This window comes from Xenopus laevis, chromosome 4S (genome assembly GCF_017654675.1).
Source record: "Xenopus laevis strain J_2021 chromosome 4S, Xenopus_laevis_v10.1, whole genome shotgun sequence".
NCBI classification, from domain to species: Eukaryota; Metazoa; Chordata; class Amphibia; order Anura; family Pipidae; genus Xenopus; species Xenopus laevis.
This window is the reverse complement of record NC_054378.1, coordinates 97,661,368-97,683,057: the sequence shown is the minus strand read 5'-3', so window position 1 is coordinate 97,683,057 and position 21,690 is coordinate 97,661,368. Positions and strand designations below refer to the sequence as shown.

The following is a 21,690-nucleotide window of genomic DNA, read 5'->3' as shown; positions in this document are numbered from 1 at the left end:
TCATACAAAAAGTAAATTTAAAGGTGAACAACCCCTTTAATGTGTGCCCTGAGTAAACGCTACATCCAGACCTCCCTACACCTACACCCCTGTGACTGAAGCTCCAGTGATATGAGGGTTTGATGGACTGGGAAGTCAATATAAAATGCTGCAGCTGATCATGTGACAAAGGCCTAACTGGTTATGGTATTTATTAATAGGATCAGCTCAAAACTTCTGTATTTACAAATTGCCTGAATCTCTCCACTGAAAGAGTCAACGTTCCTTTATTTATTTTATTTCCGCCATGAAAACATTAAATAAATAGACTACTGCTTAGGCCTTTCATGTTGATGTTTAGGCCCCCAAATGATGTCCAAGTTGCAACAAGAAGACCAAGCGCAAGCTTGTCTATAGTAGCACACCTTGGAATTAACCAGTGCATTGCATAGGGGACTGTTCCCTCTGAGCTGTTCATTGAAATCCCACATTTGCCCACACACAATTAAATACACAATTATAACTACCCACCGCACGGTTTATACAAATGTGCAGAAAAGTAACTGGGCACCTACACAAGGCAGAGAGAATATTGGTGATGCCCATCAGTTTTATTGAGGCAGAGAAATGCAATGCTGCTGTGAGAATAAGGTTGATAAATGGCTGGCTTTGGGGAGCAGCTATAGTTGATGCCAAAGTCGAGCTTTTAAGCAACTGGTTTGTAAAATGTGAGACATTTAACAAATTTTCAAATAAAAGAAATCTAAAATTCACAAGGTACTAAATTCTCAATAAAACTGAAATATATTGTATTACAGCCTTTGCCACCCTAGCTGTGCCAGAACTACAACTCCCACCATGGCCTCAAGCGAGTGGAATGCTGGGAGCTATAGCTTTATAACAGCTATGGAGCCAGAGACTGCTAATCCCTGCTGGATATAGGAAGTGTGAGTTTTATTTCAGGATGTGTAGAAACCCACCTGCCACCATAAAACTTATATAACCTAATTCCAAATGTATTTCCTCACTACTGTGGAGCTCACCGATTGGTTCCAGGTGATCACATGTCCATTCATCCAACTTCCTGGCAACGGAACCTTTTACATAATCACAAAAACTGACTTCTTTGACACGTTAATTAATTAAAGGCATGGGCCAATGCCGACATGCCTTTATGTATTTTAATAAATAAAAGACAATATTAATCCTGAAAAAAACGTGTCAAAGAAGTCCGTTTTTGTTATTATGTTAGATTACATAATCTTTAGATTATCTGAAATTGCATTTTTTCTTGGGGCTTCTCAGTCTTATGACAAACTCTAAGTCTTGTACAAAAAAACATAGCATCCCCCAGTTTAAAACAGTTCAGACTGTAAGCTATAAATATTAATCTCATTCATTCCCATAGTTCTACCTATTGTGCATGTGACCCCACTCATATCACTGCATACAGTTCACTCTTCACAGTCTCTTGCTAGCGGGTCCCATAGGGAGATACTTGTTCATTACGTGGATTGGGCTGAGCCCCCCTGAATGGGTCACCAGGTATTTGCATCCTCTTCCCAGCTGAAGTCATTTTCTTCTCCCCAGCCTTCTCCCTCCGCCTGCAGAGCCAATCACAAACAGCCTTGGTCATGTATTAATGGAACACAAAATGTCAGTCTCTCATTCATTTTATTTGAAATGTAGAAATATCAGAGTGTTTCTGGGTAACTGGCAGAACACAAGGAAATTCCATACTCTGCTACAATGAAAGAACGGCAATACCCCATGATGTACATAAAACGAATGGGATCCGTTATCTTGAAATCAGTTATGCAGAAAACTGGTCTCCCATAGACTCCATTTTATCCAAATACGGTAATCAATATTTTTAAAATGTATTTAGTTTTTCTCTGTAATAATAAAACAGTTCCTTGTACTTAATCCTAACTAAGATATAATTATAAGTCTGATGGGTTTATTTAATGTTTACATAATTTTTTAATAGAATTAAGGTATGAAGAACCAAGTTACAGAAAGATTTTTTATCCGGAACACCTCAGGTCCCGAGCATTCTGGATAACAGGTCCCATACCTGTATGATCTTAAAGCATTTTGCCTGGCCTTAAAGGGATTCTGTCATGATTTTGATGATGTCGTTTTTATTTTTAAAATACACTGTTTACACTGCAAACAATTCACTCTACAATATAAAATTAAATTCCTGAACCAACAAGTGTATTTTTTTGTAGTTGTAATATTGGTGTGTAGGCAGCCATCTCAGGTTATTTTGCCTGGTCATGTGCTTTCAGAAAGAGCCAGCACTTTAGGATGGAACTGTCGTCTGGCAGGCTGTTGTTTCTCCTACTCAATGTAACTGAAGGTGTCGCAGTGAGACCTGGATTTTACTATTGAGTGCTGTTCTTAGATCTACCAGGCAGCCGTTATCTTATGTTAGGGAGCTGCTATCTGGTTACCTTCCCATTGTTCTGTTGTTAGGCTGCTGGGGGGGGGGGGGTCATGAGATCACTCCAACTTGCAGTACAGCAGTAAAGAGTGACTGAAGACTATCAGAGCACAAGTCACATGACTGGGGGCACCTGGGAAATTGACAAAATTTCTAGCCCCATGTCAGATTTCAAAATTAAATATAAAAGATCTGTTTGCTCTTTTGAGAAACGGATTTCAGTGCAGAAGTCTGCTGGAGCAGCACTATTAACTGATGCATATTGAAAAAAAATGTTTTTCCCATGACAGTATCACTTTAAGAGAAATGGCTCTATCGTACATAGATTGAATCTATGTTCAACTGTAATTCAAATTTGTCAAAAAAACAAAAAATACCCATTTTCTCTGTAATAATAAAGCAGTACCTTGAACTTGATCCAAACTAAGGTACAATTAAACTTTATTGGAGGCAAAACAATCCTGCTAGGTTTAATTAATGTTTAAATGATTTTTCAATAGACTTAAGGTATGGAGATCCAAATTACAGAGAGATCCCTTATCTGGAAAACCCCAGGACCCGAGCATTCTGAAAAACATGTCCCAACCCTGTACTTATTTTCTAAACTAGACATTTTCTGGCCACTTCAGTTCAAGTTCCAACATTCAGTCAGGGCACCTTTAAAGGAACAGTAACATCAAAAAATTAAATTGTTTTAAAGTAATACAAATATAATGCAGTGTTGTCCTGCACTGGTAAAACTGCTGTGTTTGCTTTAGAAACACTACTATTGTTTATATACATAAGCTGCTGTGTAGCAATGGGGGCAGCCATTCAAAGGAGAAAAGGCTCATGTTACACAGCAGATATGCTTTGTAGAACATAATGGTGTTATCTGCCATCCACTATCTAACCTGTGCCTTTTTTCAATTTCCTGCATTGCTACACAGCAGCTTGTTTATATGACCTATAGTAGTGTTTCTGAAGCAAACAATTAGTTTTACCAGTGCAGGGCAACACTACATGATATTTTCATTACTTTAAAACACTTTCATTTTTTGGTATTGCTGTTCCTTTAACTCATAAAAGAGCACTGATGGGAATTTGATATTGCTGGATTTTTAATTATATTTAATGATCAATGTAAATTTGACACTAACCTACCTTCTCTCTTTTACTACTTATACCAAGCTTGGCCCACAACCCCCAATCTGTTATTGCTGGATGTGGACCCCCAGTGGGATTTGTCTGGCTGCCTACAGAAACCAAACATTTCTCTGCAATCAGCACAAGCCTTGCAAGGACAGGAGCTATACACTTACCTCTGGAGCTGCAGCTGCTGCAAACTTAGATGAGAAAGCAGTCGTTTGGGAACCTTCTTTCTTATTAGGGACTTCAGTATTAGTATCTTCATAATGTGCAAGGATTGTGTTTGTTCCAACAGTAGTGAAGTTAAACGCAGGTGAGGACACTTTGATATCGGGCGTCATGTCGGCAAATAAGTCGAGTTCGGGGTCTCTGCTTGTGCTTTTCACTCTTATTGTAAATTCATCTCCCAGACCAAACCCCGAAACTGATTTCTTTTCTATGGCTTGAGGAGCTTTAGAATAAGTTAATACAGGTGGGCTTGTTCCTTTAGTCTGCTTTGAAGCGTCGGTAAGAGAACCAGCTGAATTACTGTCCAAACTAAGAGCAGAAGTTAAATAAGAAGGACTAAAGCCGATTTCCCCATCTTCCAGGTGGGCAGAGACTGGACCACTAGAAGAGGCTGGTTCTGAAAGTTCATCAGATGAGCCAAAGTCATCCCATGGTTCACTGTCCTGGATCACATGATTCACAGATTCTTCTCGCTGCACCTTCACATTCACAGTCTGCTCTTTGCTCATTACCGGCTGTGGTTCACTCCAGCCCACCCAGTCCTCTGGTGGCTCGTTAATATAATTATGGTTAGTTACGTTTGGCTTTTTGGGGCCAGTGATTCCATTCACGGATGCAGTCAGGGATGAACGACTGTCCACTACACAAAGTAAAAAAGGTAAACAATAAATGGTAATATTTGTGGATATTGGTATGACAGTTCTCTGCTCGCTCAGCAAGGCAGACCCTTTCCTGAAAAATAATCTTGTTTTCTATAAAGTACAACAAGGTGCGACTCAAGCAATACCATCATTATTGGCAGGTATCACTTCACATGTACAGCCACTCAAAGTTAAAAGGAAAACATTAGGGATGCACCGAATCCACTGTTTTGGATTCGGCCCGAACCCCTGAATCCTTCATATAGATTCGGCCGAATACCGAACCGAATTTGCATATGCAAATTAGGGGTGGGAAAGGGAAAACATTTTTTACTTCCTTGATTTGTGACAAAAAGTCACGCGGTTTCCCCGCCACTAATTTGCATATGCAAATTAGGTTTCAGATTCGGTTCAGCCGGGCAGAAGGATTCAGCCGAAATCGAATCCTGCTGAAAAAGACCGAATCCTGTCCGAATCCCGTATTCGGTGCATCCCTAGAAAACGTTTACTGTAAGTGCATAAAGAACCTTTATCATTCATGCATTCCTTCTACATGAGCATACAGTTGAGTGGCCAGATTTCCTGGATAGCTGAAGATAATTCCATATTGTCATAGAAAAGTGATTGAACCATGAAATCTCATCAGAATGGGCCAAGGAAAGCAAGAAAGTAGCCACCACACGTTGGCCCAAATTCACTAAACAGCACTAATAAACTGTTATTATTGTTTAGCGCTTAAATTGACATGTTATAAACCAATAATAGCCAATGATTTTTTATGCGTGTTTATGTTTGGTATTTTCTTCCTTGTGTCATTTTTGGTGTGAATATTACTTACAAACCTTTTTTACTCCCAGTGAACAATATAATGCTGGGACAGGCGGCACATTATCCAAAAGAATAGATTCATTACAGAACAGAGCTAAACTAGGATTGTACACATCTATTGAAGGGTTCCTTTTTCCCCCCCACTTTAAATTTCCCCACTTCCATTACTCACAATGCACTGCAGACACACAATAGTTTCTATTCCAGTGCTGTTAATGCTTATATCACATGCTTACATATGATAAGCATCATCAGAACTGAAAATATGGGCCTATAAAAACTGTGAATTAGTTCATATTTACCCATTTTTTTAGAACCTTTAAAATTACACCTTAAAAGGGAAGGAAAGGCATATTTAATTGGGGGTGCCAAAAGTTAGGCACCCCCAAGTGATTGTATATACTTACCTCACACGCCGCGCCAGTGCTCCTATCAGGAGAAAACTGCACCAGTCCAGGGGTTCTTCCAGCGAGCACAACAGAGTGATTGGTTTCCTCCTTCTTCTTTCTTCAAATTTCCCGGGGCAGACGCATGTGCAGTAGAACAAAATAGACTTCTTTGTTAAAGTTGGGCTTTTCACGCTACTGTGAATGCAAACCCGTGAAGCCGCAAGCTGATGGCTCTGTGGTGATCACTGGAAGAACCCCAGACCGTTGCAGTTTTCTCCTGATAGGAGCACCGGCTAGAGATGTCAGGAAAGTATATAGAATTACTTGGGGGTGCCTAACTTTTGCCACCCCCAAGTAAAGAGCGCCTTTCCTTTTTTTAAATGAGTAAAGATTGACCTTTCTAAAGATCATGGTAATAAAATGCAATTCTGAATGCTGTACGCATATAGTACTCTTTGTCACTACACTCTATTTAGTACAAAAATACATTAAATATGGGGGTTCCCAAAGTGCAGGGCCCAAAGCATAACCATAGCTTCCCAGATGGTGACGGCGAGGGTGTGTTGAAGAAAAAAAAAAAAAAAAAGAAAAAAAAGGAGGCACAACTTACCATTTGTGAATGTGGTGGAAGAGTTACTGCGTTGCTGGTGGAGGAGAGTGCTTGGATTGGCTTGCTTGATCCCCGACAGATTGCCTTTAGCAAGTACATTCTCCTGATTCAGCAACATCTGCTGTTTATAGATGGAATGCACTGGGGAACCTGCATGGAAACACAAGCAGCCGTCACTGCTAATGCAAACAGGCTTCTGCTATTTGCCACCCCATAATCATATATTCCCACGACAGCATCAGTTCTGATTGGACCCCAGTTTATTAGCAGACAAGTATTTCTCTGTGTATGGTATAAACATCCTCAGAAGTTTCATTAGCACTAAATGGCCATGAATATAGCCTACAAGCTTATTTAACCTCTAATTGACTAATGAGTCCCTAAAACAGACAAGAGAGTGAATCCAGTGCTGGGAGTCAGATTGGCAATGCACTTGGGCATCTCAGAAGCCTGGCATGGAAGCTGTTTGCTCAGCTGTAAGGTTTGAAGAATGTTTTGGTTGGTTCCCAGGATCTGACTTTCCCAAATGCAATATGAAAAGCAGACTATACACCGCACAGTTAGATTTTACTAAATTTCAATAATGAAATTATTGGTTTTCCTCATTTGTCTGAACAGCACATAACATACACAACCAACTGCAGATATGTGTTCCGTTATCTGGAAACTCATTATCCAAAAAGCTACAAATTATGGAAAGGCCGTCTCCCATAGACTCAATTTCAATCATAAAATTCTAATTTTAAACCGGATTTCCCTTTTCTCTGTAATAAAACAGTACCTTTTACTTGTTTCCAACTAAAATATAGTTATGGGACTGGTTATCCAGGATGCTCTGGACTTGGGGCTTTCTAGATAACAGATCTTTCCATAATTTGGATCTTCATACTTCAAGTCTACTAGAAAATCATCCAAACATTAAGGGGCAGATTTACTAAGGGTCGAATATCGAGGGTTAATTAACCCTCGATATTCGACCAGGAACTAAAATCGTTCGACTTCGAATATCGAAGTCGAACGATTTAGCGCAAATCCTGCGATCGAAATTATTCGAAGGATTTTAATCCAACGATCGAAGGAATATCCTTCGATCAAAAAAACGCAGGCAAGCCTATGGGGACCTTCCCCATAGGCTAACATTGAGTTCGGTAGCTTTTAGCTGCCGAACTAGGGGTTCGAAGGTTTTTCTTAAAGAGACAGTACTTCGATTATCGAATGGTCGAATAGTCGAACGATTTTTAGTTCGAATCGTTCGATTCGAAGTCGAAGTAGTAGTCGAAGGTCGAACTAGCCCATTCGATGGTCGAAGTAGCCAAAAAAACACTTCGAAATTCGAAGTTTTTTTAATTCGAATCCTTCACTCGAGGTTTGTAAATGTGCCCCTAAGAAACCCCCAGGTCCTGAGCATTCTGGTTAACAGGTCCTGTGCCTGTAATAAAATAGACATAACATAAGACAGCAAATGTGAAAGGATGCTTTAACTGCTACTCATATCCTACAATTAGGGAAAATAAAGGGCTATATTTCTAATTATTGGGTATTACCGAGAGGTAACAACCATTACTCCCTTGGCTTTTTACCTATTTTGTTACATTCCAACCTGTAATTTAAATGTTTCTTAATCTTATTTTATGTGATGGATCTGCACAAAATAGTCTAAGTTGGTGAAGTGAAATGAGAAAAATATATATAAAAAAGAATTAAAAAAAAACAAAAAAAATTAAAATTGGCATGTGCATATGTATTCACGCCCTTTCAATTACCAAATAGTGTAATACTATTTTATTACAAATATTCCTTATTAAAAACAATTACAATCACATTGTGTGAGCCATGCCTCTGAGGAAGCTGATAACCCAGCGAAACGCGTTAGGCGAGGGAGACGTTGCACAAGGGCTGCAAAGAAACGCCATAACGTGGACCTAGAAAAAGCCGGCAGGACCACCCCCTGGAACAACAGAGCGCCCAACTTTGGACTATATGTGACTAGTCTAAAGAACACAATGTGAGTGCAATTGTTTTTAATAAGGAATATTTTTAATAAAATAGTATTACACTATTTGGATTCTCATTTCCATGTTGGAGTCAGAAAGATAGGTGTGCCGCTGGTGGGAGACCCATTTGAGGATTCATAACACACGCTGTACCAAACCATCGGTTTGTAAGTAGGCGCTTTGCCATTTAGTGGAGGTGTTTGCACAATACCCAACACAAAAAAAAAAAGATATAATTCACCTACACGATTGTAAAACTGTGCTGTAGTTCTTGGTGTGTCGTTTTCAAAGGTGTAAAGTAGGCACCCTTGTATTAACCCTTGTGAGCACCGGGTGGTGCCGACATAATTGAATATACTACACCATATTAGCTCCCAATTTCTGTTGCCATCGGCGCGTAAAACACCTTAGAGCTTATATATATATATATATATATATATATATATATATATATATATATATATATATATATATATATAATGTACAGTTCTGTTCATGCAAAGGCAAATGGTAAATTGCATGCTGAACAGTGATTATTTGCAAAGATATCTCTCTCTCTGAATTGCCAGTAGGCAGACATTGTCTCAGCACATTCATCCCAAGTCGTGTGTTCCCTGCAGAGCTAATAAAGAGGTAGAGAAGTGTCCTGTGGGGAAAATTAGGTTTGCAGCAGTTGTTTACTAAAATATTGCACCTCCTTCATGACAACCTGTTCTTGTGGAAGTACAGCTGAATATTTCCTTTGCCATTATACAGTTTAAATTTTAGGCTGTAATTATATGCTTCCCCCGGAGCACCACACTAAAATCATCCACTCATTACCATCTGTTACGAAATACATTTGTTTTACGAAAATAACAATTCCATTTATACAGAAGCTACTCTCAGGTATTTGTACATCTTAATATCAACATTTTAAAAATACTCTGCTCAAGATTTTACTTAGCTCTATATTTTGCCTGAACCCAGATACAGTTTTTAAGAGCACGTCTATGTTTCAGCTATCTTAATACTGTCATAAATGCTATATAGCAATAGAGAACAATATGCCTGAATTCAGACAATTTCTGAGCTCTAAGGGTATTAAAAATAATTCCCCCCCAAAAGGATATCAGAAATATGTCCACATTGGAAAAATGTCCTGTACAAATTCACTATGCTGGGCTTGTTTCAAAAGCATGTTTGTCTATTTGTATAAACTCAAAAACACAGAACCTTATGGTATTGGTACTGGACTAATAGTTAGCTACAAAGATCTTTCAGGATATGGTTTTAGACTCTCACCTCAGTGTAAGTGTAAAGCTCACCAAACATGGACCAATAAGCTGCCAGCTCAGTGTGGAATGGCCAAGTTGGCTGCAAAGATCATTCAGTGTATGTCCGACTTTAGTTCAGGCTGACTGGCCACAACATTCCTTGCAAATAAATCTATTCCGGTGTTGGTTAATGAGTCACCAGAAGATTTGACAGTGTTTTGTAGCAAAATACTTTCTATGAAAAAGTGTTCTTTAACTTTTAAATGCTGTGAGATATAGAACGGTTAATTTATGAACACAAGTGTAATGTGCAAAGTCCCAAAGTTGCCATGTTTTTTTACACACAATGAAGCATTTTCTACAGCAGCCTTCCAGGAGGACAATACGATCATGCTAAAAAGCCTGAACCACAACTTATCTGGTAATAGCCAACTGCATTAATTGTACTGGAAGCATTCTGTTGTTCTTTAAAGGAGACATTTTGTGTAAAAAATAAGAATGTACAAGTGCATTATACTCATTTAGATATAGAAGAATTGTGCTTAAAACGGTAGTGTTTCTGACTTTTTGAATATTTCTGCAAAAACCCTAATAATCCCTCCCTTCCACTTCCTGCTCCCTGAATTCCCAGGCTGTGCACGGTAGCCGGCAGCTCTCAGCTCACTGCACTGTAGGACAGGATCCAATCAGCAGCTAGCAGGACCTGATAGGGAACTGACGCTGTCAGCTTGTGTGACTGCAGGACTGTGGTTGGATGACCCCCTCCTACTGTGCTTCTGGCAGGGACCATTAGGACACACCCAACCCTCATTTGAAACACAGGCAGGAACCAGTGAACATCTATAGGAAGCTCCAATAAAGGGGCTATTTTTAAAGATAATATTAATTTTTAGCACCACGTAAAAGCAACACCATATTATCAATTATAATTGCTACAAAATTAGGGGTTTTTCATTTATCCTATTTGTCTCCTTTAAACCACTTAATAGTCGTCAGCAGCAGATAAAACAGTCAATCCCCCCCAATATAAATTTCTGTATCTTGTCAACATAAATATAAGCACATTTTTTACTGGTCTTTAGCTTTACTTCGTTGTTTATCTGCCTGTCATGGCATCAGTGACTCTTCCAAAAAGAAAGGCTTAGGTGCAGATTTCTCAAAGGCCGAATTTCGAAGTTATGTGAATTTTTTTTAACTATAATAAATTTGAATGTTTTTAATTATGAAAAAAGTCGAACATCTAATATTCAATTGAATACGAACGACCTATAAATAAGAATCAAATTCTAAAAATAATCTCGTTTTCCTCTGAAAAAAATTTCAGGATGGCAATTAACATCTTCAAATGGTTCATATTCATCTTCAAACCATTGTCTGAATTTAGCAAATAAATAGCAATTTAAATTATAATATAGAGTTGAGGTTAAAAAAAATTGCATATTGCTAAAACCCCCATACTGCATAATTAAGACCAATTGAAAATACTGTTGGAATATCACTGACTATATCATATTCAAAACTTCATTCTCAGGTTTACTTTTCCTTTATGTACAGCTTGGATGATAACGGCATTTAAGTATGTAAAACAGTTCACACAAGTAAAGTAGTTATAAGAGCAATCAGTAAATAGATATAGGCACCTTCTGGAGTGATGTCTGCGTTTTTTGTAAATCCTGGTGTTGTACTTTTGAAGATCTTTACCCTTCCACCTCCTACAACCGGCTCGGGCCCAAGCAGACAGACTAAGGCAGCCAGGCCACGAAGAGTGACTGCCACCAGAATATCACTGGTGTCTCTCAAGCCCAGAAGAACCTGATAAATGAAGCACAATATAATAAATGCTTTTTTCCTTAAGGTTTATAACTGAAGTACATTAATAAACAAGTATATTTATGACTATACTATATTAACATATAGCAACTACTTAGAACTCTGCTTTCATTTGTGCAGCTGGCAAATCACTTTGAGAAAAGCTCCTAAATGTGGGAATGTCATTGCCTCCCTACAGAGTTCTAACAAAACAGAGTTAGAGTTGCACCACTTACAAGAAGTCAGCTGGGACGTAACCCAGCAAACCAAATTCATGGTCTGATATATTTAGGGCTACGGTCAATTAAACAAAGAAATAAAACTCTTTAAAAGCATATTGCTCCGATTTTGTTTGTAGTTTTTTTCCCATCTCTGAAAAGATCCCCAACATACTCTCAGTTCTTTACCCTAAAAACTGTTATAGTGACCAAACACAAAAAAAAATATTTGTGTCTTCTGACCTGGGGAAGAATTATATCTTTTAGTTCCTTCAAACTAAAAAGCTCCCCATAGGCATCTATGTGGCTCAGCAAAACCACCCGCACATGTTCTTCATGAACTTCGAACATCTTTATCAACTCAGGGATGACCCAACTCTGAAAGAGGGCTGGGGACAGAAGGCAATCTTCTTTGGTTCTCCCCATAATACCTATTTGGCAAAGTAAGAGAAGAAAACAATTAGAATATATATATATATATATATATATATATATATATATATATATATATATATATATATATATATATATATATATATATATATATATATACACATATATACACACATAGCCCACCCTAAGGGACTATACTCCATACAATCAGTGGTTCTCTTTTTGCATAATAAAAGAAGGGAAATAGCAGAAAGTTACCTCTTTTTGGCCTGAGAAGATGGGGTAGGAAGCTTTTTACTGCCACTGGCTCTGCAAACACCAGCTGATTCAGTAAGAGTGGAACCAGCCGTGAAGAGATAAGTTCCTCTGACAAAGATGACACTCTATCTAAAAGAAATCTGTACAGAGACAAATTGTGATTTTATAATACTGCCAACATTTGTAAGCTGAAATCCATTTTAACCACTCTCTTTCTCCTAATGTACATGTTCTCATTGCACAACTTCAACCCATACTGACAAGAGAGGTGGATAAAAGGGACCATGGCAGCAGAAAATAATCATGTAGAACAGAAAACAGCTAAAATAGAGTGCATTTCTGAGGGCCACTTGCCATCACTAGATGTGCTTCAGGCACCAAGTTTCGTAGAAATTACAATGGTCCATAAGAGATGTATAAGCAGCTACTGAAAGATTGACTTCATTCACAGCTATTAATAGGCAGGTATCAATATTGGTTGCCAATCTAATCATTTGGCTAGAAAATGTGCAAGGGATTACAAAAGTATCAGAAAGTCATTGTGATAATACTGTTACAATACAGGCATTTACATCATGCATGATTGGGAGGCCATCTACATAAAAACCATGGTGAGTGATATTGGAAAAAGATTATGGAGTGATATGTTACTAACCATATCAGACAAGTATTACTAGAAGTTTAATACAACTGGCCCACAAACATCACTGGGAATAGGCATACATAGGTGATTGCAATTTATAACTTACTTGAAAAATTCATTCTTCTCCTCTTCTGTTTTCACAGTTAAGCTTTCCAAAAAGTTTACAACTTCTAAAAAATCATTCCTGTCCAATGAAGAAAACACAGTGATAAATGGTAATGTGCAAAATATCCAAACAAAATTGTTGATTTATAACAAATATCACTGTTCATGCTGACATCACATATTTTGTACAGTTTTCTTTTCTGGTAGGCTAGCAAAATCACAAGATAGGATGCCTTCATATGGCAATGGTGTGTCACAGACTATAAATAAAAGCAGCTATGTCCCTAAATTATAAAAGGTAAAATGTTTATAGTGTTCACATGGTTGTGATACAGAGTGCAACAATTGAGTACAGGATAGCCGGCCATAGCTCCACACAGTATGAGACATGGGATAATTTTGTCAATTTAGTAAAGCAAAAAAGTATGGACCTTCAGTAATGAGCACTTTGTTTGCAAGCACACCCACACACTCTGCATGTATTCCACCGAGTAAAAAAAAAAAAGCTGCTGACAGAACCCATTTAAGGCTGAACACACTGAGGTCTATGCCTCTCCACTATTACTATAAAACAGAAGGGAGTCTTTGCTTTTGATAAACTCATAAAGGATTTGCCAGTTCAAGTTTAATTGACACTGCATAATATAAAAACCTCCATATTTAATTGCAGGAACTTGGTACTTGTACTATAATATTGGAAGAATAAAAAGAAACCATCCATTTACATTATGGAAAACAGAAAAATAAAAGAATAGGAAGAACAAGACCTATTGGACATCAACACAAATATCTTTTATTCTTCTGGGTTGATATATGGTTTTCCTTGTGGGCCTGTGTTAAAGCCATGGTCCATTAGCAACAGTGCATTAGCTTGATTGTCCCCAAACATCTGATAGTTGTCTTCTTTAGGACTAGCTATAGTGTTTACGTTCCCAAAACAAGAATCCATGGCTCTCTTATAGGAAACAAATAGGTCAGCTAAATCCTGGGTACAGGTGGATGATCACCTCAGTGTCATTGCCCGTATGCCCAAATATGATTTGAAAAGTAACCAATATCATGGTAGCATGCAAACAATTGCATACCTAAAGAAATCATGGGATAATAAAGTGGACAGTGCAGGTCGAAGTTCTGCTTCTGGGTTCAGGAGAGAGTTAATCACGGTTGAATTGAAGCTGGAAAGTGGTTCACCTAAAAATGGCAATAGATAAAAATATTTCAAATCTTCCTAGTTTCTTTATCGAGCATAAAAGGCAGCAAAATGTTTGCAAATGTAACAAATCAGTTTCACTATTATAAAATTGGTGGCAGTAAAAAAAATCTCACTCTCCCCTGCAGTAAAGGCAACAGTGCCTGTAAACTTGGGCAGAATAGAGAAGGGACATTTCTATAGCTAGTACTCTGCATAATCCTCAGGGATAAGCATGGCATATATAAAAGTAGGTACTTACTCTGATCGTTTACATGGGCCAGAAGGCTTTCAATCAGTCGGCCAAATGAGAACGCATCACGGGCATGGCTGAGGGCCATTGGAATAATCCCAAATTCTGCTGACTGTACAAAAAAACAAAAACAAAACAAAGATTCTTGGATTAATTCAACAGTAAAAAAAAAAAACAAACATTCCTCCATCCCAAATGAAGCAAATGGCTATATTTAATCATCACCATTCTAAGTGCACGTACAGAATCATGCCTCATTGTATGAAGTTCTTTTACAAACCAGAACTGCTTCAGTATAATTTTTGTTCAAGATCGTTCAAACAGTACATGACAACAAACACTGTACCACAAGAATCCTATTTCCGGCTTCTGGCATCAGAATTTATAGACTTCCGCCTGCCCCACCCCTTTTGTGACATCACTGCGGGGCGGGCATGGGTCTATAAAAAGGGGGCAGGAGTGGGCCCGGTGCAAATCGGGAGGGGGCGGGTTAGGGCTGGGTGCGGGTGGAGAAATTCATAAACTCGTCCGAATGCCAAAAACTCAAAAAATAGTTTTTTTTTTAACTAGAAAATCCGAATTTTTTGTGGAAAAAAAAAACCCTAGAATTTTTCAAGATTTACTACACACGAGGATGGAAAAAGACTGAATCCGAAAATCCGGCACCTCAGACCTACCAAGGTTGTATATAAGTCAATGGGAGGGGTCCCTATCCTATTTGGAAGTTTCTGTGGTCTGCACTGCAATTAGCGAAAAAAAAACAAAACTGTGGATAAATTCAGATTTTGATAAATAAGGCCCTCAAAGTACAGGTATTGGATCCGTTATCCGTTGTCCAGAAAGCTCAGAATAACCGAATGGCTGTCTCCCATAGACGCCATTTTATCCAAATAATCCAAATTTTTAAAAATGATTTACTTTTTCTGTGTAATAATAAAACAGTACCTTGTACTTGATTCCAACTAAGATATAATTAATCCTTATTGGAAGCAAAACAAGCCTATTGGGTTTATTTAATGTTTACATGATTTTCTAGTAGACTTAAGGTATGAAGATCCAAATTACAGAAAAATCTCTTATCTGAAAAACCCCAGGTCCCAAGCATTCTGGATAACAGGTCCCATACCTGTACTACATTCTGCTTTGCCAATTACAGTTTCAGCTTTTCTAAAAGTCTATTAGCTGGGGGCACAACACTTAAGTGTAAATTTTCAAAACATGATGCGTTCTCCTTTGAGCTTCTATTCTATCAGATCAGAGAGCAACATGAGGAATGGGATATAAATAAGAGATTATTGTGTATGCTAACTTCTATGTAATTGTTCAGAGATCTGATGATAGAGGTGTCATTAATTAAGTCAGCAAAGAACGATCTCCAGGGATCTGACAACAGGTTTACGAAGAAGTATCTCGAGACCCACAAATCTCAATCACACCTACTGTGGAAACCAGTACACAGTGGAATAGAGCACCAGTGAATGCAATAATAAATGTGGAAATAAATACAATAATTCATGTAATAAATAAATTTGGTATTTAGTTTGGAAAAGCCCCTTTATCCTTCAAAGAGGAGCATAATGACCTTGTGTTGAGCAAAATGATAAAAATATCCATGTGACATAACCGAAGATGATGGGCACCAAATTCGCAGTGGCCCTCTGCAGATGGTACCAGGGGGGACATTTATATGGCTGGGGAGGCTCATTTACAAATGCACAGAGTGGTTAAGTTCTCCTTTACAGGTCTGATACTGTAGAATTTTTATTTCTAGCTTACTTTTTTAACTAAGCCATTGCATGTTACAGCAATAGCAAAGAGCCCTGGTTTTAAAGCAGCATTTAAACAAGTATTTAGTGTGTGCAATGAACATTCCTCTCTGTATATATAGGTAACCAGAACATAGATCCATGAAAACAGTATTATTCGACCTATTGCTATCAGTATTTATAAATTTAATGAAGTATAAAAATATTGTTTTGTGCACACATTAAGCAACTCACTGGTACTTATTAGCAAACTCAATCAGGAGACATGGTCTATATTGGGTCATTTGGGTCTATTAACAATATATTAACAATATAACAGAATAATAGAGAGCAGCAGTTAAAAAACACAGACACCCCTGGAAGAACACCTACCTCAGGAGACACTTCTGACAGATTACAGACCATTTCCATACCGCCAAGCTTCCAGTGCCCATCTTCACTCACAAACACAGAGGATGGACAGACATTGTTGTGGGACACTTTCCCCTGTGCAAGTAGGTCAAAGGGAAAGTAGTTAAAAGACGTTTCACTCCTCAATTTTCCTCCAAAACAGAGCTTAGTACAGGGGAATAGTTATGGAAACATAGTTGTACGGCATGTTTTGCCCAGGCCATTTAGATACTGGTGGATTTCCCCTGCCATTAGCACTATGTCTGTATAATTTCCCTGCTTCCTATAGTACAAGGTCCTGAATATCATAAGTACTTATGGCAATGGAACTTCTATACAACAAGACGGCTTCTGGAAGGAATAAGGGAGGCTGGGGACAGCCAGAACAAGATAGAAGCTCAGGATAGAAACTACAAAGCAAATCAAAGAATACTTATATTGTAATATAACAGAATGCAACATACCATTAGAATAAGCATAAATATTACAGGTGCCATAAGATATGTGTATAAACTATACAAAACAACTACAATCGGACATAAAAGTCTAAAACAGATAATAATGGATGGGTGGCTCATTAGATTTGACTTGGGCATTTTCCATTGGTAAAGGCTGTGGGAGGAGATAACAAGTGAGTAGAGGAGGCCCTTATAATGCCCAGAAGACATGTCTAGCTTGGTCAAGTATTAATAACAAAAATTAACGGTTATAACTTGTACTATTACCCGGTCATGTAAGAAAACCAGAGCCTGCAGAATATCATAGATGCCAGCACAGATTTCATCCGTTGACAACTTTTCGAGAAGCATCTCCAGGGGTTGCACCCGTTCTGTAATTAAGTAGATGCCATCCTCCTCCACTGCACAAGACAAGAAGCGCAGCAGACACGGGTGACGCAGTGTTTTCAAGTGCTAAATATGGGAAATACAGTACAACAAAGCAAACAAATTAGATCTTGAAAAACATTAGAATTTAGATCTTTTTAGTGATCCCAATGCAAAGACTCATCAGGACCAATCGTACTTCCAACCCTTAGTTCCATGTTTTCACACCAGTGCCATATAAATGATTCAGATATCTACACAGGTAATCTTAACAGAACGTAACATATCATCCTATAATTAATTGTTAAGCCTTGAACAGAAGGTAAGGACTAAAGGGTAAATCTTCAGGTAAAGTTTTATGAATTCTGCCAATTCAAATGACATTTTTTCAAAACAAATAGAAAAGGCTGTCTGTTTGAGGAGTATTGAGCATTCACATTTATTATGAGCCTGATTTGGGCACCCATGTGCTGGGCCAGATAGTACTGAGCCTATCATTGACCCTGGGGCCAAGATATGATCATACAGTGGGACATACAGAGGCTTTTCTGACAAGGACCACATTAATGCGGCCCTCATCTGGTTGGATATTAATACCAGCTGAATCGATATCCATCAGGCAGGCCTATCTGTGGGACCCATAAATTGGCCAATAAGCTAACATAAGGGTGCATTCACTTACGGAGGCATAGTGAGCAAAGTGCAAATTTGAGAGCAATCACCGTATTTTTCCCACATCGCAGTGCCCCATTTTCCGACAGAATTCTGGCACCTGCTGGACATAAATGAGCGATTTTCTTGATGCAATTACGCTGCACCTACCACCATTGTGTCCAGTATGGAAAAATTAGGCGCAGTTGCCCCAAATATATTTTAAGTCTGCCTGGCATCATCTGCTCCTGATTCTTTAGGCCCAAGTGATGAAGGGCACAAAGGGAACCCTGTTCAAAGTCTGCTTGGCACCATTTCCAGTGTTAAAGTCCCTTTATTGAAAGAGATTTTAGGCACAACTCACTGCCAGAAAGTTGCCCACTGTGCTTGCAGACATAAATGGCCCCAAAGGTCTTAAAAGAGTGAATCGACATGACTGAATTGACTTTCTACAACATACTAAAAGTAAACTTTTATAGAAGAAAGTGTCAAAGTATGAAAAAATATTATACTGAAGTGCCCGTACCCTGACAGTAACATTGCCTGACCCTGAAGGGATTTTGTATAGACCTTTGTTTATATATGACCAAATATTACACAGAGCTTTACAGAGAATATGTAACTTCTTACATCAGTTTTTTGCTGGCATTAATTTCAACAGATGCATTTGCACGTATAGTATGTAACTCCTTGAGTTCCATTTACTGCAGAGTTCCAGAGCCAGACATTCTGCATTTGCAGCTTTCTCTCTATTCAATACAAGATTGTTGGTGAGTTGGCAACTCGTGATCTCACTTGCAGGCTGGAGTGGAAAGGGTCATGGGAATTGTTTTGTTTGCACAATAAACAACCAAGTGTTAAATTAGGCAGAAAATAATTGTCTGGTTCTGTTTTCCATGGTTAGGGCTATAATCCTAGTAAAAGCTACGGGGTGCAATGACAGTCCTGACAATTCCATGCTTCCTGCTTTTTTGGAACAGTTTTGGGGAAGGCCCAAAATAATTTGTCATTAGGAGTTTAAAGAAGACAAAGAAATAGGGTATCCCTAAATACCAATACCGGTATTTAGTATTGTACTCTTGACCCTCATCACCTTATAAAGCCGGATTTTTAAATACATTTTTTGTTCAGTCCCCCATGAGCACAATGTCGTTTATTTTAATGTAAAGGTAAAAATTATTTAAAGGAAGGAACATAGAAATATGATGGCTCATTGAGTATTTGAAAAGAACAAAGCGATCAGCAGTTGCTCCTATGTGTCTCTGCTCCCACCTTGAAATGAGTTTGCAACAAGTCCTCCCTCGGGATCAGGGAACTAGTCAGTAAGGCCACATGTTACACAATTTATTATTTATTCAGTTCACTTTTATGGGGGGGGGGTGTTGCAGATGCCTGGCAGGTTTGGGGAGGCTTAGCTCATGCTGCTATTCAAGTTTCTAAAGGGCTAAAGGGTCCGTATTTGCATTGGCAGATAAATGACAAGGCTGACCTGATAGGGAACTGAATCCTGTCTTTGCTCGAGTGACTGCAGGGCTGTGATTGGCTGACCCCCTCCTGCTGTGTTTCTGGCAGGGACTGTTAGGACACGCCCACCCCTCATTTGAAACAGGGACCACTGAACATCTATAGGGACTCCAATAAAGGGGCCATTATTAAACACAACATTAATCTACAGCCAAAAGTAATCTCAGCATCATATAGTATACATCATTGCTAACAAAATTAGTTTTTTTTATTTCATTTACCCTGTATGTCTTCTTTAAAGACCCAGACAATTAGAGAAGCAAGAGATAGAGAACACTTGGAAGCAGGTGGAAGAGGCAGTAGTAAGTACAGCCCATACTACTTATTATTATTATTATAGGTCAGTACAGACAGACCAGGATAAACGGAGGCCACTTACCTTGGCAGCTTTATCCACTTTATGCTGATGTTCCGGCTGATAGACAAACACGGAAGCAGGACGACCCTCCGCTAGTAGTGCAGGGAATATTGTAAGGCCGGATGGTTGAGTCCAGGGAGGATCTTGGAGAGTGAATCCTCGCAGGGAGCTTTTCTCTGAGCCCATAATACTGCCGCTGTATGAAGGGACGCGTGCCCTGTAGCCTGCCAGCGGTGCGACTATATTATTTACCTCCCTATGCTCAGCTAATGCCTGTAGCAGGCCAGCACCCACGTCTGTACAGTAGCGCAGCCTAACACATCATATCGCAGCTCCGGGAGCAACTAGGTCTAGAAATCCCTCAGGGACACGTTCCTTAGCAGCCACCCAGGCTCTAGTGACAGCTCATAATCTGGAAAGGTTTACAATCCATCCCACAAGCAGACAGCCACTAACACGAGATGCAGGACATTATGATTGGCTGAAACCAAGGAAACATCACATGGCTGCCACAAGCAGAAGGTAAATGCTAGTGCCGGAAAGGCCCTTCCCTCATGTTGTGATCACGTGGCTGCCAGTGGGAGGAGCTGAGCTTAAAGGGGAATAGGGATGGATGTCACGTGAGACTGGGCTGTTTGTGCTGTCAAATGTAAGCTGAGCTTGGTTGCCTGGTTGGTGGTTTTCCAGCCACATTGGCCTACTAATTTAAAGCCCAGGCGGGTTTTAAAAGTACAAACTAGCCAATGTATGGATTTGGGCTAATTTTTGGGCCTTTGGCTGGTTTGTACTTTGGAAACCAGCCACAGTTTTTCTTGCTCTAATGTGCCAAGACTGTGTCTCCCAATGCATGTTGGGTAATGTAGTTTTTGTTTAACACTTTGCCAAGTTTAATGTAAGACTACAATACCCAGCATGTGACGGACTTCTTTAATGGGACGGACTTCTTTAAAAGTTGGGAGTTACCAGATTTTGGGCTCTGTACCCCAGTCTCCAGTAGCTCTTAAGCATTCTCGCATTTTGATTTATTTCAATTTCAGACAATTTTGGGGCAAAAATCTGCTGGCCAACAAAATGTCTAGAGGTCTACCTGTGTTATCAGTATTTATTGAAATGGTATATGTATTCGGGCCTCATGGGTCCCATATACCTCCTGAGCCCCACTCTGTAGTTACGCATCTGGTTACAGGCAAATCTGTACCATTTTGGAAAAATTTGTGAAACAGTATTTTCACATATATTCATTTATTTTTTTTTAGGTTTATTTTTCATTGCACATGTGCTATTTTGGGCTACTTTTGAAGTGCCATTTGGCTAGTTTTGGCCTGGTTTTGTAGCTGACTTTGGCTGGTTTTGAAAATTAGACCTGGCAACTCTGGAAGGCTCCATTCAAACGAGCTGCTGGTTGAGCCCCTGAAAATGGCATTCCTGCCGCTATTAATGTGGGAGTCGGTGTAGCTCTCTGTAATAAACTGGTTGTTCAGTAGAGGAGCTGTGTTGTATCTGGCTCCACTTTCCAAATGGGTTTGGTTGGGATAAGCAGGATAAACTTCTGGAATTATGGAAGAACAATAACTAGTCCATTATAGAGAGTATTGGGACTCTCTAAAATGTGAAATGAAACACTCCCTGGTGAGTTCCATACAATGGTAACAATGGTCTATCTGTCGCTTTTGATAACAAAGTATACAATTTGTATATTTTTGCAGGTTATACATGTATGGATTTTATTGAACAGACTTTTTTTCACTTTTGAACATTCACTTTCTCCACTGAACAGTGGCACCTTGTGGTGAGAATGGAAATTACA

General features: G+C 38.9%; 1 protein-coding gene across 1 annotated transcript; it reads right to left on the bottom strand.

The window, feature by feature from the left end:
• Positions 1 to 696: 696 nt before the first annotated feature.
• scyl3.S (SCY1 like pseudokinase 3 S homeolog) lies at positions 697 to 20,426 on the bottom strand. The gene is made up of 12 exons (XM_018261178.2): positions 19,905 to 20,426; positions 17,252 to 17,437; positions 16,509 to 16,622; positions 14,380 to 14,482; positions 14,014 to 14,119; positions 12,930 to 13,007; positions 12,181 to 12,320; positions 11,773 to 11,960; positions 11,143 to 11,314; positions 6,253 to 6,402; positions 3,730 to 4,424; positions 697 to 1,583 (listed from the first exon to the last, which is right to left on the bottom strand). The coding sequence occupies exons 1-12, from the start codon at positions 20,067 to 20,069 to the stop codon at positions 1,518 to 1,520; spliced, it is 2,163 nt and encodes a 720-aa protein (XP_018116667.1). The 5' UTR covers positions 20,070 to 20,426; the 3' UTR covers positions 697 to 1,517.
• Between the last annotated feature and the right edge of the window lie 1,264 nt (positions 20,427 to 21,690).